This window comes from Arvicola amphibius, chromosome 8, assembly GCF_903992535.2.
Source record: "Arvicola amphibius chromosome 8, mArvAmp1.2, whole genome shotgun sequence".
In the NCBI taxonomy this organism is placed as follows: Eukaryota; Metazoa; Chordata; class Mammalia; order Rodentia; family Cricetidae; genus Arvicola; species Arvicola amphibius.
This window is the reverse complement of record NC_052054.1, coordinates 12,945,247-12,965,360: the sequence shown is the minus strand read 5'-3', so window position 1 is coordinate 12,965,360 and position 20,114 is coordinate 12,945,247. Positions and strand designations below refer to the sequence as shown.

Genomic DNA, 20,114 nt, shown 5'->3' with positions numbered 1-20,114 from the left:
GAATGAACAGAAAGCAGCAGACAGAAAATGGACAAATACATCAACTGAAACACTAAATACCAACACAGAACTTCCTTTGAAGCATTTGCTCTGAAATGGGTGGTGCTGCCCCCTAGGGGCAGTCTTCCTAAGCAGACACGGCAATGCAAGTCTATTTGTGTTTACCAGGAGGGATCCTGAATGCCGCGGGCAAACACTCAGCAGAGCAGGTACTCCACAATAAAGACTTAGCCCCACAGCACAGCTTCTAGTTGACTTCTAGTCATTTCATTGCAAATCCGGTTCGCAATCTACTGAGTCCGTAACTTCAATTGTCTTTGCCAACACACAGAGGACTTTTAGCTCAGGCTTTAATGTGTTTTGGGTTTTTCAGGAAAGCAATCATTCTATAAATTGAAGTACGTTTGGAGAAGAGAGTTTGCTTTCGTTTCCACAGGAAATGAGAGGCTGTGGATTCGTTCTTGGTTAAGGAAAAATAAGGCTTGATCGAGGAAGACACCCTGAAAAATCTCCAATGGAAATGGATGGTTCGGATGATCCAACATTTCAGAGCACCTCTGTTGCAGATTCTTCTGAGTTCTGCATCCAGAACAGCTTCAAGGGTGCTGGCTGAGATGATGTAACCTCACAGAACATTCGAGTCAGGACTGAAGCATAATCCTAAATTTTTGGGGGTCCCCATAAGATTACCAGTGCCCCCAATCAGCAGGAAACAGCCTAGAAAACTATACCCACATTCCCAAAAAAATGATTATAGATGTTTGTCTTTGTTTAGCATGTTAGATACAAGTTGTTATAGATAATGATCAAGAAAAAAAGCTAAACAAAGGAGATTAGATTTAGGGTTCTTGTTTTGAAAAGACAAAATGAGAAGGGCTGTGGGATAATGTTTTTGTACCTTGTAAAGATCTGTCACTCATATTGGTTTAATAAACTGGCTGACTGGCCAGTAGACAGGCAGGAATTATAGACAGGGCAACCAGACTAGAATTTTGAGAAGAGGAAAGGCACAGGCAGATCGTCAGCCAGACACAGAAGAAGCAAGATAAGAAAGCCTCACTGAGAAAAAGTACCAAGCCACACAGCTAAACATAGATAAGAATTATGGGTTTATTTAAGGTATAAGCTAGTTAATAATAAGCCTGAGCTAATGGGTCAGTTTATAATTAATATAAGCCTCTGTGTGTTTCTTTGAGACACAACAGCTGCGGGACTGGGCAGGACAGAAACTTCCATCCACAAAGTACACTTGCATAACAATGATGATGAATGAGGATTCTGGAAGCACCATCTTGACTGTCATCTCAGCTCTGCCACTACCAGCTGTACACTCTTAGATAATGCCCTCAGATAGAAAAGAAAAAAAAAACAGAAGTAACCATGGCATTCAACTCACAGATATTTAGAACTGTGACGGACAGAGTTAGCTCTGTATGATGATGTCAGAGACACGTTGTGTAGAACTTTATCTGCAATCCTCCACATTTTAGGAAATTAGATTTCTGCCATCATTTGGGTACTCCGTATTAAATGACAGACGTAGCAGGCCTGTATTGGGCTTCATTTATAGCTAACATGATTATGATTTCTTTTTAAGAAGTTTTATGTGTATGAGTGTTTTGCCTGTATTCATGTCTATGCACTATGTACATACAGTGCCCAAGAAGGGCAGAAGAGGACATTAGGTTCCCTGAGACTGTAGTTACAGATGGTTGTGAGACACCAAGTGAGTTCTAGGAATGGGACCCAGGTCCTCTAAGGGAGCAGCCAGTACTCTTAAATGCTGAGCCATCTCTCCAGGTCCCACGATCATGCCTTTATACTATGTATGTATACCATGTGCTATTTGATTATAACAATATAGTCATGCTAGAGCCTTTACATATTGAAATTTCATTTGCATCTTATTTACATAAATATCCAGCTCTGACATCATACCTGCCAAATGCTTTTATGTGTGCATCCATTTATCATCCATGATTTTCATTTGGCGATTGCCATGATGCCATTATACAAGGAGGATGCCGAGAAAACAACCTCTGAATCAACACAGCAAAGCTCAGAGGAACAGAGACTGAAGCAGCAGGCACAGTGCCAACACACGTTTGCACCCGGACCTCTGCAAATGTAAAATGGCTTCAGCTTAGTGTTTTTACGGGACTCCTGAGTATGCAAAGGAGTGAGGCTCTGATTCTTGTACCTTCCCTTGGGCTCTTTTCTGGCAGAAGCCATGCCTGACTTCACACCTCCAACCTGCAGCTCAGAACCCTGCTGGAGCTGTACTCTGGCACTTTTCTTTCTGTTGGTTTGTCTTGTTCAACTTTGATGTGATAGTTTTATAACAAACGAATGAATGAATGAATGAATGAATGAATGGTTAAATGAATGACTGAAAAATCTAGCCACTGACACCTCAACACCTGCTGAGAGAGGGGAAATCGGTTTTCTCCAATGGTGACCCTAGGTATAGCCACCACTCCAGGACAGGCCTCGTGTTCAGAAGCAGGTGACCAACACATAGAGAACTCCACAGGTTGTGTGTGTGTGTGTGTGTGTCTGTGGTGTCTTTGTGGGCTCCACCTGTGTATATATGTCTGCGTCTGGGCGTCTGTATTTGTGCTTTTACTTGGTTACAGTCTGGTGGGGGTTTTGTTTTGTTTTGTCTTTTTGAATGTGGTTTTAGTTTGCTGTCTTGGTTTGGGAGCTTCTGTTTTTGAATTGGGTTTTTGTTTTTTGAGAAAACTTAAAAGTTGGGTGGGTAGGGAGAGGGGGAGGATCTGGAAGAACTTAGAGGAGAATATGAACCAATATATTTAAATCTAAAAATTATTTTAGAAATATAGTTTAAAACAAAAAACATTTCTTAATAAAGGGGATGGTGTTGGGTTGGGTGTGACAGAACTGAAATGTCACCAGCTTAAGCTGCTATGTCATCCTTCATTTCCTACGTTAAACCAGTCCCACCATTGAAAGGGGGGAACTGTTGAGCCCAGGAGGGTTCATTCATCTTGAAGAATTTTTTATTGTATGTATGTGTGTGTGCATCCACATGTATGCACATGGAGATCAGAGACCAACACTGGGTGTTTTTCTTGATTGCCCTCCATCTTACATGTTGAGAAGTGATCGCTCACTGAATACAGAACGTGCAAACTCCAGCTAGTCTAGCTCGCCAGCCCCATCTTACATGTTGAGAAGTGATCTCTCACTGAATACAGAACGTGCAAACTCCAGCTAGTCTAGCTCGCCAGCCTGCTCCTAGATGCCTTTATCTGGACTGCCTCGGACGTCTGGAAGGACAGGCATCCGGCACAGCTACAGGGATCTGAGTTGGGGCTGGGGATCCAAACCCTCGAGGCTTACCTTGTGCAGCAGGTTCTTTACTCGCCCTAACCCTCCCCAGCCCATTTGGAGGCACTATCATCAGCTGCTGTTTACGTATTTCAAAAGTAAAGGTTTATGAAGTATTTTAGCAGCAATAGAGTTCTCAAACATAATTCAGGTTAAAAAAAATACAAAGGAAAAAAACAAGTTGTGGAGACTGCAGAGGAAGCGAGAAGTCTCCCAGGACACCCTACAGCGCTTCCAGGAAGAGCCGGGGAGGTACCATCTGCTGCAGTAATTCTAGTTGAACACTGCAGAGGGTTAAGTCCGAGTTCTGAGGATCCGTTCTTGGGAAGGTCATTCCACTTAGGAGACGTTTTCTACACATTGAGCAGCCGGGACTATAATATGAAGGATCCTCTCCTAGACCAGGGAGCCAAAGCAAGGACTGCGTCTGGGCACAGAGCCAACTCAGGCCAACAGGAAACTGGCAGAGGCCAGTTCTTCTCACATGTAGCTCCTTCCTTGCCTCAGGAGGCCCACATGCTGCCCTTTATTCTGCCCACATGCTGTGGCTTAAGTACCAAGATGAATCACCCACACAATCCTTACATCCCTGTTTGTGGCATCATCTGAGACCCCTGCCCCCAATATACCAGCTTCTCAAAGCTTACCCAGACACAGACAGAAAAAAATGTCAGCGTGAACCAGATCACACTAAAAGAAGAGGATGCTGGGTCTCTTAACCCTGACAGAGGCATTTAAGATGGCGGAGGGGCTCACTAACGCCAGTGGTCCTCTTGGGAACTGCATTTTAGGCAGGTCAGTGGGCAATGCCAACGGTGTAGGAGAGCAGAGGCCCCACAACAGCTCTGCTGAAGAATACCTTGGGAAATGCCTGTTCCATAGTTCCATTTACAGTTATTTCTTTAACTCCACTACCACAGATTCGTACAATCCCAAAAATGCTTGGGAGGATTTATTTCGGTTTTTAATATTAGTGCCCATGCTGGCAATGGCCAGAACGGTCTAGTGTAAATCTGAAGACAATCTGAATGTTCTTTTTCTTGGGTTTCACGTACGACACAAAACAAATACTTCAATTACATGGGACTGAGAGTAAGAAAAATATACAACTCTATTTAAAACACTTAAATTAACAAGATAGGACTTTTCCATGCTGGCAAAATATTATACATTCGGTTTAAACAAGAGTTAATATCCAGACACACATTTTTTAAACACCTGATGCTACTTGAAAAAATTAGTGACCATGAGGCTTTCAGAGATATGTCTAATTATCAAAATGTGTACAACTGGGAAGGACTATTGGCTGTTCTCCAGCAGACAGACATCGCATGGGTCAATAACGTAAACTAATGCCATGCCTCATAACTCTAAACCTGGCTGCTTCATTTCCTGAAGGATACTTTGGCTCTCAGCAAATCTTATAGCTTTTCTCCCTCACAGAACAATACATATATAACAACTGCAACAACCCTCATAAAACACACACACACACTTCTTTGAGTGTGCACAAGAGTCTACACTGACTCTCCTAAATGCAGGCTATAGAAACTGGGGCTAAGGATGTGTAACAGCTGACCTGCAGGCAGAGCCCTGCTCCAAAGAGCCGCACACCCCTACCACACCACTCTGCAGTGGACGTGGCCACACTTATAAATAGGGTCTACAGCTTTAAAAAATCAACAAAAGTTTTCTCCTTCGGCTTTTCCAGATACAGAAGGTGGACCACAAACCAACACATCTATGTGACAAAAGGCATCTGCCTTAGTCCCCACTGCCCAAGAAAACAAGAATGTACAATGCTGACATTAAGTTGTCTGGCCAACACGCAATTTACAGAGTATGTCTCCATGTTCCCACAATGGGGAGGCAAAAATAAGCAGGCTGTGCCACGTCTGTCCTTCCTTCTGCCTCCACAAACGGCACTTAAGATCCTCTGGACCAGATGTCCTCCGAAGACTTGAAAATTCCAGGAGCGGCAATTATACAACCTTAAAAAAATAAAGTAAAATGGAAGGAAGTAAGGTCGCCGTGGAGGGCTGCAGATGGAGTCTGAAGGAGCTGTCCACTGAGGAAGAAGGCACTTGCTAGCAGGAGACAGGCAGGAGGCTGGTGGAGCAGCCTCAGTGAGTCAACAGCTTGAGGCGAGTCAGCCAGCTGACCAGCAGCGAAGGTTCCCCAGAAGATGCCTTGGCAGAGGAGGCTGATTTCTTCTTGGGCCCTTCCTCCTGGAAGGGAATGGTGGCACTGCTGTGTAGATCAGAGTTGAGATAGCACCTGCTCCCTCGGATGTAGTCCGCACCCCGCACCAGGTGCCGCTCAGTGGTGGGCCTGGAAAACCGGTACACAGGGGAGGCACTTTCTTCGATGATGGGTGTGATCCGCTCGTTACTGAAGTACCGGCAGAGGGCATCTTCTCCTGTTTTCAAACAAAGCCCACAAGCCAATGAGAACAAGAACCCCCAGATCTAACGCCACTCAGTAAGTAAACACACACCCAGATCTTCCCTGCAAGGCCCTGTGAATGGCTTGTCCTACCCCAGGGTGTTTGCAAAGAGAACCACAAGAGGTTTGCCATCAGCCTTCTGGTTAGATCATAAATGTCGACACTTCTCCACCTCCCCACCACCAACTCAAATCCGGACTGTGTGCTCCTCAGTGGCTGGCACTGTGTTGGGAGGCTGTGGAACCTTTGGGAGATAGGGCCTTCACAGTGGGTGGTCCTTTGGAGGCAGCACCTACTCTTGGTTCCTGATGCTACTGACCTACCAAGCCCTGTCTACCATCTCATAGTCCCCTGCCACAGCCAGAGTCTCTCATGCCTTCCCAGCTATGATGCCTTATGGAATATTACGTTAACTAAACAAAGATGTGTTACATTTGTTTCTGCTGCCTTTGTCCGTGATGTAAAGATGTGTTACATTTGTTTCTGCTGCCTTTGTCCGTGATGTAAAGATGTGTTACATTTGTTTCTGCTGCCTTTGTCCATGATGTAAAGATGTGTTACATTTGTTTTTGCTGCCTTTGTTCGTGCTGTAAAAATGTGTTACATTTGTTTCTGCTGTCTTTGTTCGTGATGTAAAGATGTGTTACATTTGTTTCTGCTGCCTTTGTTTGTGATGTAAAGATGTGTTACATTTGTTTGTGCTGCATTCCTTTAAGTAAAGATGTGTTCCATTTGTTTCACTTTGCCTGCCTAAGGCACCTGATTGGTCTAATAAAAAGCTGAACCATCAATAGTTAGACAGGAAAGGGATAGGTAAGGTTGAGAGAGAATAAGTAGGAGGAAAAACCTAGGCTCAAGAGGAGGAAGAAGAAAAGGAGGGAGAAAGACAGGAATATGCATGGGGCTAGAAGCCAGGCAGCTGCATATGGAGAGAGGGGTGGGGGTAAAAAGCGCCAAGACAAAATGTAGATAAAAATAAACAGATTAAAATAAGAGCTAAACTAAGGCTAAGCATTCATAACTAATATTAAGTCTCCATGTCATAATTTGGGAGCTGGTTGGTAGCCCAAAAGAAAACATCTAGAACAATGATGAGCTGAAATCCCCTGAAACCATGAACCAAAACACATTCTGTCTCCCTTAGCTGCTTCTGCCAGGTCTTTTGTTACAGCAACAACAAGAAGTAACTAATACTGGAAAGCGACACCAGAAGACGTGGTGTCATTTCCGACTAAAATTTGACCCAATGTGTTTCTTAGGTGTTCGGAACTGGTTTGCAAGAAAAACGTGGGAAGAGTTTGGAAACATGGGCCAACGAAGTGGCTTAATTGGTGACTTGGGTGGGAGTTCAGGGAGCAGAATGGGGACAGGAAGGTTAGCAGCATTCAGAGTCGTGTTTTAGATGAGAACATGGGCTGTAAGGACTTGGACCACAGATCACTTAGGCTGTCCACGCTCTGCCTGTGTCCTGACGCTGAACTCACACATGTGAGATTAAACTGGCAGAGGAGGTGTCAAACAGCACTCGGGCTGCAGAGCAGCTCTTGCTTGCTGCTTTGAGCCACGTTTACAGTGAGAGCGAGAGCTGAAGCAGAACAAAGAGCTGAAAACGATGAGCATCTATCAGCAAAGAAAGATGGTCACAGCTGCAGACAGAACCTCCCTGGTTGTTAGACGATACCGCGAAAAGAAGTCACGCTCTGTGCACCGGGGTAATGCGAAGCCTTGAGAACATCTCAAGGTACACTGACCTCCCCATCAAAGGCTTTGGGGTATCAAGTTGACAACCCATTTAAAAAACTTTCCTTTAAAAAGAGAGAGGGGAGAAGGAGGGAACGTGGGCGGGCTCAGGGCTGGTGAAATGGCCCAGTCAGGTAAGGATGTCTGCCTCCAAGCCTGACGACCCAGTTCAGTTCCTGAAACTCACATGGTAGAAGGAGAAAACCAATTCCTGAAAATTGCCCTCTGATCTCAACATGCACTCTGGCATCTATGTTCTTACATACATGCGCACACAGACGCACACATGCATGCCTGCACACGCGTGCACGCATACACACACAATTTTAAGAAAAACAAAGCACCCCGCAGGAAAGGGGCTGCCTAGGATGCTTGCCTGGGACCAGCCGCGTGGGTACCCAGAGACTGCCACAACTGAGGTCCAAGGAGGACAAGGTACGCCTCCAAGCTGCAGCACAGTTCTCAGTGTTGCCAAATTGCACTTTTTTCAAGCACACAGCAGACATGAATTATGGGGCCATGAAGGTTTATACACATATTTTTTTAAAGGTAAGCCCACGAGGCTAGCCAGTGTATAATACAGTTGAATTCCCTGCAGGGAGCCCCCCAAGATACCAACATGTGAAGCTATAAATGTGGAACCTAAGTCGTATGGAGACCCCAGGATGCTGAAGACATCTGCCAAGGAAAGCTGCAGGCATCAAACAGAATCACCCTAGGAGACACCACGTGCCTGTAGTCAGCATGGCTATGGAGACGGTGCCCAAGTCCACTGAACCATATACCATGTTACCATGTTCTTGGGATGCTGGACATGGAGTTAGATGTGTTTGCCTGGCTGGGCAGTGGTCTTGTGTTGGTCCTAGAATGTTAACTCACAGTTAAAGAGAGCTGTCCTTGAGTCTCAAGAGTACGCTGACCTTTAAAGTCCTAAAGAGTACTGAACTACTAAGATGATAGGTTGCCATGGATGATACCATGTGTATCCTAAGATAGAAGTGAGCCTCAGGAAGACAGGGAAGGAAAGCCGTTGTGTGGTTGTGAAATGTCCCCCAGGGGCTTGTGTTCTTGGTACTGGTGCCTTGGCTGTGGCTGAGACTGGGGAGGCTTTAGGAGGGAGGCAGAGGGCATGAAGGGTTAGCTTTTGAAGGCTACAGTCAAGTTCCTGGTTCCCACTGCTTTCTGCTCCCAAGTCTATCACCATGGAAACAGCTTCTTCCTTGTGCTCCTCCTGACACGCCTCCCCCACCACGTACATGTTTCTCTCTAAAGTCGTTTCTGTCGGGTTTTTCTGTCACATGACACAAAGTGGCTAATATATTCCGGCTGCACAATGACCCAGCAGAACCAGAGAGCCAGAACTCTTTCCCTACATATTTTCATAACTTCACGTTAAAAAAAAAAAAGACAGACGAAATGTGCTTCTACCCCCACTTCCCAGCTCCCCAGCTGTTTGTGGGGGAGACCTGCAGAACGTAAAGGGAAAACTAAATACTATTCATCTAAAAAAATAAAACTATATCATGGTAAAATGACCTCTAATGACATTCTTCTACACTCATGGATCAGTGCCTTGCTCAGCCATCACCAGAGATGCTTCCTCCTGCAGCAGATGGGAACTAATAAGAGACCCACAGCCAGACACTACACAAGGAGTGAGAGAGAGACCTTGGGACATCCATCCCTAAATGGGGTGTCTCCATCAAACCCCTCCCCTCAGGACTCAGAGAACCCCGTGAAAGAGGAAGCAGAAAGACTTTAAGAGCCGGAGAGGGTAGAGGACACTAGGAGAACAAGACCCTCGGAAACAGCATGAGCAAAGCTCGCATGAACCCACAGAGACTGAGGCAACATGCACGGGGCTGCACGGGGCTGCACCAGGTCTGCACGGGGCTGCACCAGGTCTGCACAGGGCTGCACCAGGTCCTCTGAGAATTTATCATGCCTTCCAGTTTAGTGTTTCTATAGGATTCCTGAGTGTGCTAATGAGTGTGTTCTGATTCTTGTGCCTTCTCTCGGGCTCTTTCCTTCTACTGGTTTGTCTTGTAAACTTCAATGTGAGAAGCTTTTCTTTTAATCTTATATTCAATTTTGTTATATTTTTTGAATGAATGAATGAAGCCTTGCCACTAGGGTAAAGGTTAACAACTGAACTGCCATTCACACCTGCCATGAGAGGGAAGATCAGTTTTCTCCAATGGACTGTCACGGAGTCTATCAGCCACCCCTGGACAGGCCTCATGTTCTGGAGTAGCTGACCAACAGAAAAGGCACGCCACAGTTTTTTGTTTGGTTGGGTTTTTGTTTTGTTTTTGGTGCATTTTTATTTAGTTTGGTGTTGTTTTGTTTTTCCTTTTTGAGTGTGGTTTTATTTTGTTACGTGGTTTTAGAGGGGTTTGTTGTTTGGGTTTTTATCTTTTGAGAAAGAACTTAAAGTTGGGTAGATAGGAAGGGGAGAAGATCTGGAAGGACTTGGGGAGGAAAAGATATGGTCAAAATATATTTAAATTTAAAATTTGTTTTAAGCAATAAAAACAAATAATAAAAAGTAAAATAAAAAACAACAAACAAAAACCCCATTTAAAGGGGAAAACCAATATATAATGGCTCTAATTATCAAAGTTTCTTTTCTATGAGTAAGGACCTTTGGAAGTCAAGTGCTTCAGATTGAGAAGACACAGCCACACAAGAGAACTCTTCAGTGTGTCCCTGGTCAGCAAACACTGACTAAAATCGCTACCATCAAGTGAGAAACTCCTAACGAAAGCCTCCTGTTTCCCAGCTCTTCTGCCAAAATCTTTTCCCTTTGTGCTCTCACCACCAGTCCATCTCTTGCTCAAGCAGAATAAATATCCTCTGCTACCGTCAAAAGAAAAGACGCCGTGTACTCTATACGTCCATTTACAAAATTGGCAAATTTGTGGCCCAGTGACTGTCAGGAGCCGGAGCTGAGGAAGGTGGAATTAGGCATAAGCACCGCCGAGTACAGAATGCTCTACAGGGTGATAGGAAGGCTCTGTAAGTGGGCGGTAGTGGCTGATGTGTGATTCTGAATATGTTACAGCCACCAACTTATCCACTCCCAGAGAGGAGGGCTCCATCCCAGGAGCACCGCTCACTCCAGAGAAGAGGGCTCCATCCCAGGAGCACCGCTCACGCCCAGAGAGGAGGGCTCCGTCCCAGGAGCAGTGCACCTTTATTTCTTAAGGGGCCATGTGCAAAGAGGCATCATCACTTCTAATGCAGCCATCAGGAAGTTCTCCTAAGCCCCAATCCCTGCACTACACCTCTCTATATGTGAAAGAAAACAGGCTGGATCCATGCTCAGGGAATGGCGATGGAGACACTAGCATTTAAAATCTAAACGGAGGCCAGCCCTGCCACCTGCTGACGGCTGCACAGACTCTGCTCTGTAGAACAAGAGCATCTGAAGCCAGAGGCTGGCATCCTGTCCCTTTGTTGTGAGAGGTTAATCCAGATGATGCAGGCACACAGGTGACAAGGTTTACCTCGGAGATGCTAGGAGTCACTCACTTAGATGCCTTACGCTGCCTCACTTGCTCTCTGTTTCAATATTACAAAGGTGATGTTATAATTTCCATCCAACGTTGGTAAGCAGAGCCTAGCTAGCAAAAATAGGTAAAAGTTTTATTTTGCTTTTGAGACAAGGTCTCACTAGGTAGCCCTGGCCAGCCTGAAATTCATTATGTAGACCAGGCTGGTCTCAAACTCAGAGATCTGTCTATCCTTACCTCCTAAGTGCTGGGATTAAAGGCACACACAACTGTGCCCATCATATAAAAATATTTTTATATGTTTAATAAAGATTGGTGCAATAACAAGTAACCAATCACAGGGTAAATTAAAAACAATTTTTCAGACAGTAATTATGCCTTAATAATTTAAAGAGAATTTGTCAAAAATCAAGTTTAAAAAATCATGCAATTAGGGATGTGTAATGAATAATTTGTTTAAAAGTAGACCGTATGTGTCTAGAGCCTTTTTAAAAGCCACAATACTGATTAGATTCTTAGAAGATTAAATTTTTCTGGAAACAAGCAATACTGTAGCAACCTTCAGCAGCCTGATTTACTGAGCACAGGCTGGGCCTCAAGAAAAGCTATCACCCTTGTGAACAGAGCATGGGGTAGCCTAGGTCTTCCGACACCATTCGCTCAGATGGAACATACCTTTCCTCCCATGACCTCGAGGTCGAGCGAATGGATCCACAATCCCCATCCAGTTCCCGTCCGCAGGCATGGACAACGGCCGGGGTTTGCCTTCAGAGACCAGAGGGTGAGGCAAGGTTAGGGACATTTGTCAACTTCGAGACAAGCCCTCCCAACCATGCCCACTTAAATAGAAGCAAATTTCAACATAAAGCTATTTTTAAAGCCCCGTGTCGACTCTGAAAGCATTCAGGATAGAGGCTGAAGTCTTTGGGTCTCCAGCTCTAGAGTCCACACTGTAACATGAGCTCACCCAGCTGGGCTTTGATGGCAGGCAGAGCAGTGACTCAACGAGGCTTTGCCTTAGCCAGATGAATAAAGAGCTCATACCTAGAATTTCATTGAGGTTTATGTTTTCCTCAGTTCACCTCCAGAGTGTGCCAAGTCATGCCAGAGCCCCAAATAAGGAAGGGGTGGGGAAGAGAAGTAAAAAGAGACAGCAGGGCAAGACGCACCCTGGAGAACTCACCATAGGAGGGTGTCTTCCCCCTCATTTTTGTCGGGGGGATATTGGTTCCCACCGAATAAGCTGGCAACTGATCGGAATCAGCGATGGTGAATCTGCGTCTTTGGCTCTCCTGGTCCAGGAAGGAGTTAGGGGACTCTGAACCATTCCGCCCAGGCTGTTTACTCTTACTGGGTCCTCCATAGGCAAAACTCACATTCTCGTTCCTGGAAGACAGTGTGTAGTGACTAGGGAGCTCACAACGGCGCGCTTTCCGAAGAATGAACAACAGAAGCCCAGCAACTATGGACACACTTGACTTTCAGCTCCTTCCCACTGGAGAAAGTGTTACTTTACTCAACTCAAGTTACCCTTTCAAATACACACAGACCCCCTCCCCCGCCTGCAGAAGAACAAAAACCATGAACTTGTTAAGTCCGAGTAAACATGGCCTTCTGTCCATGTATGTCTACACAGAACAAGTATACCCTGAAAGCTCTTGCTTTCCCACATTCTGTTCTCTGGGTAAATGTCCTGTTCACAACAGGAGCCAGCAGCTGAGACGTGAGCTGCTATACCATCTTCCTCACACCGAGAGTGGGATCACCGCCTGGATCCAGCAAAGAAGACTCTTGACGTGTAGCGAAGTTATTAGATCTGAAGATCCCATAATCCTGCTTTCCTATGCACTCAGCCCCTTTGTTGCCACTCCGCCTGTGACATTCTCACTGAAGCAGAGAGAACGCTGAGGGTCGGAGGCCGGGGAATCTATCTCCCTACAGTTCCTGGCACAATGACCCACACTTTGGCCTGTGAGGTTCTGGGGTCCCCATGTGTAGAGACAACGCCCCGTACAGTTTTAACCCACTCCACGTCTGTGCCACAGGACCCTGCCCACCGCCACCAGATGTCTCTGATCAGCGCCCTTGAGGGAAATCACAACATGTTTCCATCCACTCTGGGTAAGCCAAGGGAGACCCAGGGCAACTCAGCTCTGTCCCCAGGCAAGAGACACAAATGTAGCAAAAACAAAGACAATGAGCAAGGCCAGATACCCCCACTGCATCAATGCTGCTCCAGGTCTGCCTTGTGACACAGGAGACATCGATCCCAGTTTGTGTTGTGAGACACTGGCAGGATCAGAGGCAGAGCCAAGTCTGCTTCGTGCCAAGAGGTAGCCTGGCCCCTTACTCACTGTATTCTAAACAAAAGCAACACCCTCTAGTGTCATTGGCATAAGTCAGTATGTGCATCCCATGAGTAAGCCTGGAGCAAACACCTCAGTCACCACTGTCCCTCCTGTGGCCACTCTACTACACCACCCCACACTCAGGAATTGATAGCTCAAGAACACAATCACCTTGCTCACAGATATTTCAACTCACAATTTTTCAGAGTGCCAGGGTGTGTGTGTATGCGTGTGTATGTATATGTAGGTATATGTTTGTGTGTTTGGGTGTATGTAGGTATGTGTTTATGTATGTGTGTATATTGTATGCATATGTGTATGTGTATACATGTCTGTATACATGTGTGTGGTGGAAATATCTGTATTGTATATGCACAGGTATGTATATGCATATACATGTGTCCTATATATGTATGTTTCTGTGTATCTCTGTATACATGTGTGTATATGTACGTATGTGTGTGTCTGTGTGTATATGTGTGTCTGTGTGGGCCCATGTATGTGTTTTTGTATTTGTGTGTGTGTGTGTGTGCCTATGTGTGTACCTGTGTTTATGTGTGTGTGTGCTTGCACACAAGTGTATACATATTTCTTGGCAAAATCTGGCAACAATTTTAATGATTCTCACACAAATGCTTTTAGCTTCTTCCCTACAAATGAGTTTATCATGGAGTTGACATAACCTAAGCTACAGGGATCCCCAAACAGCCCCTTCCAAGGCCTCCAAAGCATAGACTTCTGTAAATTTTTCACAAGAAAGGTATGTTGGCACTCTTTTCTGCCGTCCTACACAGTGAGTCAGGTCTTGTTATATAAAGTGGCTTCCTGGCCCAGCATCAACCACGTAGAGATAGCCAGTCCACCCTATGAAATGGGGGCCAACATACCGGGGATAGTAGGGGACAGCAGGAGGGGGAGGAATGTAGAGGTCAAGAATGGCTGGCTTCTCCTTCTTCAGGGAGGCATCCATGGTGCTCTCTGGGGACTGCGTGGTGGTGGGTGGGGGTGAGGTCTGCAATGAGAGTCACACAAGAAGTGAAAAGATCAACTTGGAGATTACTCTTGGTAGAATTTCCCCCACCCCAAACCAAGCCAGGCCTGAGTTCAAGAGGAGACAGAACTCACTCACACGCTCATGGCTGCTACTAACAGGGCTCAACATCCACGCTTCCATGAGGCAATCAACTCACAGAGGACTTGTAGAAGTCGTGGGAGTTTAACTCTAGTTTGAAGAAAACCACTTAAAAATCCACGCCTCAGTTTCCTCCTCTGTAAAAATGGCACTAAGATTCTTGCTGGTTGAGAAAAGCGCACAGCAGCGTCTGGCAGATTAGGCCTTGGGATTCCGGGTGCGACCCAGCTACCCGTCTAATGAGTTGTGCATTGCTGAGGCAGTCACTCAACTTCTCTGTGTCTCAGCTATAAAAGGGGAATTGATGCAAATGGGCAGTATCCAGCTGGGCAGCTGTGGACACTAAGATAACACACATGGGCATAGGACATGCTTGCCATACAGTAAATGCATGACTCCTCTGAATTTAGCAATGCAGGCCCACAGTACAAACACATTTTAAATTTAAAAAAAAAGTTTGCTTTAACTTTAATTATGTTACTGATCTCAAAGGACCTACATTTTTATTAAATATGTAATATTCATCTATATACGTTTCGATCCAATCCATTCCCATTCCCTCCCTTATCCTTTCCCCTCTTTTCCCTCCTAACTTCTCATTCTCTCATTCCTCCTCTCTCCCTGTCACCTACCTCTAACTTCATGGTCATTTAGTGCTGCCTGTACGTGTACAGCTGTAAGACTATCTACTGGAGCTGGGTAGCCTACCCAGGACCACATCCCTGAGGAAAACTGACTCTCCTCCCAGCAACCACCAATTGCAGCGGCCCCTCAGAAAGAGGTAAAACTTCACGTGCTGGAAGATCCATGCTAGGACTCTAGCTGGCTCGATCTTGTGCAAGTCTTGCACAAGCGGAAAGGACTTGCATTCTAAAATCTCCTATGAGAACTTCTATGTTATTTCTTCTACAATCTAACAATGGCATCAACCAACAAGTTCGACCAGTAAGACCCTCACAGTTACTATGGGAACCACTGGTGACAGCCAGCAAGTCTATGGTAGACACTTGGAGGAAAGGAAGCACTCCTTTTTGACCTCAGGTTCTGAGAGATGCAATGGGTTCCAGAGTCTAGAAGGACTCAATAGTGTGGACCATGTCCTCAAGAACTATGTCCACCAGGAGATTCAAAGCAGACATTCAGAAGGGATACAAAGGCACAGAGGCATGGGCCCTGTCCAGTCTTCTAGCATAATCTCCCAACCTGAGCCCTTAATTCAGTTCAATACAGAATGAATGAAATTTAAAATTTATGCCCTGGCAATGCTGACGCATGCATGGGCAGCCCGTATATGGCGGTTCTGCTGAACTTGTCCATATTGGGTTTCATGGTCTAACTTAATAAGGACTACTGACCAGATCAGTCCTCAAGAGGGCACCAGATCTCTTACAAATGGTCATGAGCCACCATGTGGTTGCTGAGAATTGAACTCAGGACCTTTGGAAGAGCAGGCAGTGCTCTTAACCACTGAACCGTCTCTCCAACCCAACCCAGTTCATTGATATCCAATAAATCAATGAATCCTCATATCTGAAACACAGAGCCAAAATCCATATTCTCAAAACGCTGTGAGCCACAAGTATTCTGGAGCCCTCCTATAAGACATTTTCTCCCTCCAAATCCCAGAATGAATGATGATTTCTATTTAGGGAAACCCTCATTTGTCAGGATGCAACCTAAAAACAGAATGGTGATCATCTTTCGTGTGAAGGCCAACACTAAAGGTACTGGGAAGAATTAGATGACACCCTCCTAAGGATGCCACCATGATGGGCACCGAGGCATAGTGATCACTGAAGACTGAACTGGAAAAACTCCCAGGTTCAGGAGCTGAGCAAGCCTACAGTCTGGTCTCGCAGTGTTAATAATCTGCAAACAAACTGGACACATCACAATAGCATTTGGTAGCTGAGCCACATAGGAGTTCAACATCTTCATAGTGATTGCTTCCCTGGGTCAGAAACAAAATGTGCCTCCATCTCTCCCCAGCTCTTCATCCTCAGAGTGCACAGTAAGGAAGCATGCCATGAATGGAGAGAAAATGAAGTATGTCCCCTTCTGAAGCCCATTTCTAGGAGTCAAGGAATGAACTAGCCTCTCTTATACCTAGTTCTCCCTCTGATCGGAACACATCCATGCGGATTTCCTTTGCCACCTCGAACTGCCATGCTCACCGCGCCTGCCATCTGTCTCTCCCTTCGTAATGGTTTCTTCTCAGCTTTCTAATTTTGGTCAAGTTTCTCACCACGTTTGACACCTGCTTCTCCCCTAGCAAAGACTCCCTCATGCTTACCCTCAAAGCCTTCTCTAATACTCAACAGCAATAGTTATAAAAGTAAGTCTTAGGAGATGGAATATCTCACTCAAAGCTCTGAGATGATGCCTGGCAGAGCTGGGATGTTAACCCATACAGTGTTGCTTGGGGGCTCAAGCAGGGCGTCATCTCCAAGGTCTCTCAAAGCATTAGTCGCTCATCTGAACCACCTCATTACTAGCCCTGCTCAGAACCTCACCACTTTACAGCCAGGCATCCACAGAGCTTCCTACATAGTCTTCTTGTGTCTAGATAATGTCATGAGCTGAGCTATTCACCCTCAAAATTCCTATGTTGGGGTCTTGTAACCCCTGCTCCAGTACTTCCGAATGTAACTGTATTTGGATATCACATCTTTAAAGAGGTGGCCAAGTTAAAGTGAGGACATCAGGGCACACTCAATCCAACTGTGTCCATACAAGATGAAGACACAGGCAGAGAGGATGTGAAGACACAGAGCAAGTGGGCCTATTTCCAAGCCAGAGAGTAAGGCCTCACAAGAGACCAACCCTGCATACCTTGACCTTGAACCCCAACCACTCAGCCTGTACAACTTTGTTATGGCAACGCTAGCAAAGTAACACAGATAAGAATATAAAACTAGGCGTCAACCTGGCCTGTGGGGTAAAGTCCACGCCCTCTAGCCTGGTACCCTATCTCTGCTATTACATTAGCCCAAATGACCTAGCCAGCTTAGAGAGTTTGAGGTGTTCTTTGCAGCAGGGGCTGTGAGTTGACACTCGTAGCCCCCACACTGAGATCTCAGTCCCCAGCTTCTGGGCACAGTAACTGCCGAAAGCTCACAGCCAACCCTTCTCTGGAGAATGGCTCTCAGCACACAAAGGTACTTCTCCCAAGAAGGGTCAGCAGGCCTGCAGCTGCCTGATTACACATGATCCTCTGTCCTGGAGAGGGGCCATGCCTAGACTTGTTTCTCTTCATCTGCCTTCGTCTTCCCTTGCAGCACCTGCCCTTAAACATCACTCTGAGAGGAATCACAACTCTGCCTCTAAGAAGCTAACCTAAGACAACCTCTGCCTGGTGGCCACACGTCCTTGTTGGGGGGTGGGGTACGTGGGTTTAAAGACTAAGATGCACCCGCACCCGTCAGTTCAGATCCCACCCACCTTCCTTCTCATGAGTAAGAGGCACCTCACAAATGCAACAAATGCAGCGCTCTCTCTCGCTCTCTCTCTCTCTCTCTCTCTCTCTCTCTCTCTCTCTCTCTCTCTCTCACACACACACACACACACAACTCTCTAATGTAAGACATGATGACAACAGTTAACACCAAGTGCATTCCTGAAAACAGCTGAGAGAATAGACGAAAATATTTCCACCACAAACAATGGTGTGTGAGGTCATGTGTATATGAACAACAATACAAATTTCAGAATGCTGCGCCGTGCAGTGAATGTGTATGTAGTTAATGTGTGTTGATTCATTTCTCTCATTTTTTGATTTTATGTATATGAGTGGTTTTTTGGCATGCAAGCCGGTGCACCACACACATGCAGCGGCCACAGAGGCCAGATGAAGGTACAGGAAGCACTGGACTAGAGTTACAGACAGTTTGAGCTGCTGTGTGCGTTCTGCGGGTTCTGCACAGGCAGCAACAGTTGATCGAGATTAGAAACACTCTGAGGCCTGACAAAGCTGCCTGACAGCCATGCAGGGATGTCTACGGATATGTTTTTAGTGAGCTGTCACTCATGTTAGGGTGGGCTCTTCAATGGCAAAGGTGCCTCTGAGTCACCATGCTCCTGTAAGCGACTGCAATAAACTGACTGTCTCCCTCAGCTAGACGTGGGTGGAATGATTTCTGTGGTTGGCCACCGATGCCCTACCTGGGGTAAATGGACACTCGTTCATGTCTCCCCAGAAGCCACAGAACATGCAGAAAACAAGTGAGGTGATCTAAAGCGAGCCTTCTGCCTCTGTGGTCCACTGTGGCAGCGCCTATAGCTGACTATTTGGTACCTGGCACGAGGCCAGTCAGGAGGAGGAACTGGCCTTTCAATTATTTAAACAGCCACATATGGCAAGTGGCAAGCACACTGCTCTCCAAAGGCCTAGAGTTTACGTTTTCACGCAAGCAGGATCAGGGAATAATGGCAGGCAAGTCAGCTCCTAAAGCCCATCGCCCTCAATTTTAACCCTTTTTCTGAGGGGAGAAAGGCCACAGACAAAGTCCATTCTAGATGAATGGCCACAGATACCTGCACGAGGGGCGGCTTCCACCGCAGATTCTTCAGGGGGGCCGGAGTAAAGTTGAAAGAGCCCGTGGGCCTCTTCTTCAGCAGCAGCACCACACCTGTGGGATTCTCTCTCAACTTTCTCACCAGGTTTTTCAACTGCCACCCGACCTTGAATGAGGGAAAAAAGACTTGCTCGTGAGCCATGAAAACCCAATGCCCGAACTTAAAGAGAGTCAAGTTATGAGCAAATACATCAGTACAAATATATTCATCTAAGCTCTACATCAGACACTGAAAAAAATGGATACAAGGTGTTGATTTTTGTTTTTTTAATATAGAGGCTGTAGAGATGGCTCAGCCATTAAGAGCACTAGCTGTGCTTTTGTAGAGAACTAAAGTTCCATCTCTAGCACCTTTTTTGGGGAGTTTACAATTCCCTGTAAACACCACTCTAGGAGACCTGATACCCAATTCTGGCCTCCATGAACATCTGTGCAATGCGCGCGCGCGCACACACACACACACACACACACACACACACACACACACACACAAAGGATTTTAAATATAAAGTTATGCAGGGAAAATTGTATCCCAATAAATGAACTCACCACCGTCTGCCGATTAACTTGAATGACTTCATCACCAGCATGAATCTTCTGAGACCTGTCTGCAGGAGACTACATAGAAACAAAGAGAACTGGCTTAGGTGTTTGGCACTCTCTTTCTGCCTCTTTCTTCTATAGACAATGCCAACAGAATAAAACTTTCTCAAGAAAAAATAAAAACAATATATGAAAGTAGTTCGTGGGTCTTGGCATATGAGTCTCATGTGATCTGCTATGAGGTTAGTTGTACCGGATGACTTCTGCATTAACACCTGAGTTCATCTAAGTGATAAAATGTGAGAGTATGTTGTTGAAATGACTACTAAAAATAAACAAATACGTAGAGAACTTGGCATATGTCTCCATTACCACTCACCTTTCAGAAGCAGGTGGAACATTTAACGTGTAAGGATCACTGTAATTATTAATAGACATAAATCTGCTTTATGTCTCGTTAAACAA

At 45.6% G+C, this 20,114-nt stretch overlaps 1 protein-coding gene across 1 annotated transcript in view; it reads right to left on the bottom strand.

The window, feature by feature from the left end:
* Positions 1-4,272: 4,272 nt before the first annotated feature.
* Positions 4,273-20,114, bottom strand: part of Cnksr3 (CNKSR family member 3) — an 88,755-nt gene continuing 72,913 nt past the window's right edge. The window contains exons 8-13 of the mRNA XM_038339172.1: positions 19,656-19,724; positions 19,066-19,212; positions 14,288-14,412; positions 12,236-12,438; positions 11,728-11,817; positions 4,273-5,770 (exon numbers count right to left, since the gene is read on the bottom strand). Coding sequence (XP_038195100.1) covers positions 5,475-5,770; positions 11,728-11,817; positions 12,236-12,438; positions 14,288-14,412; positions 19,066-19,212; positions 19,656-19,724 — 930 coding nt within the window. The 3' untranslated portion in view covers positions 4,273-5,474. The remainder of the gene's footprint in view (positions 5,771-11,727; positions 11,818-12,235; positions 12,439-14,287; positions 14,413-19,065; positions 19,213-19,655; positions 19,725-20,114) is intronic.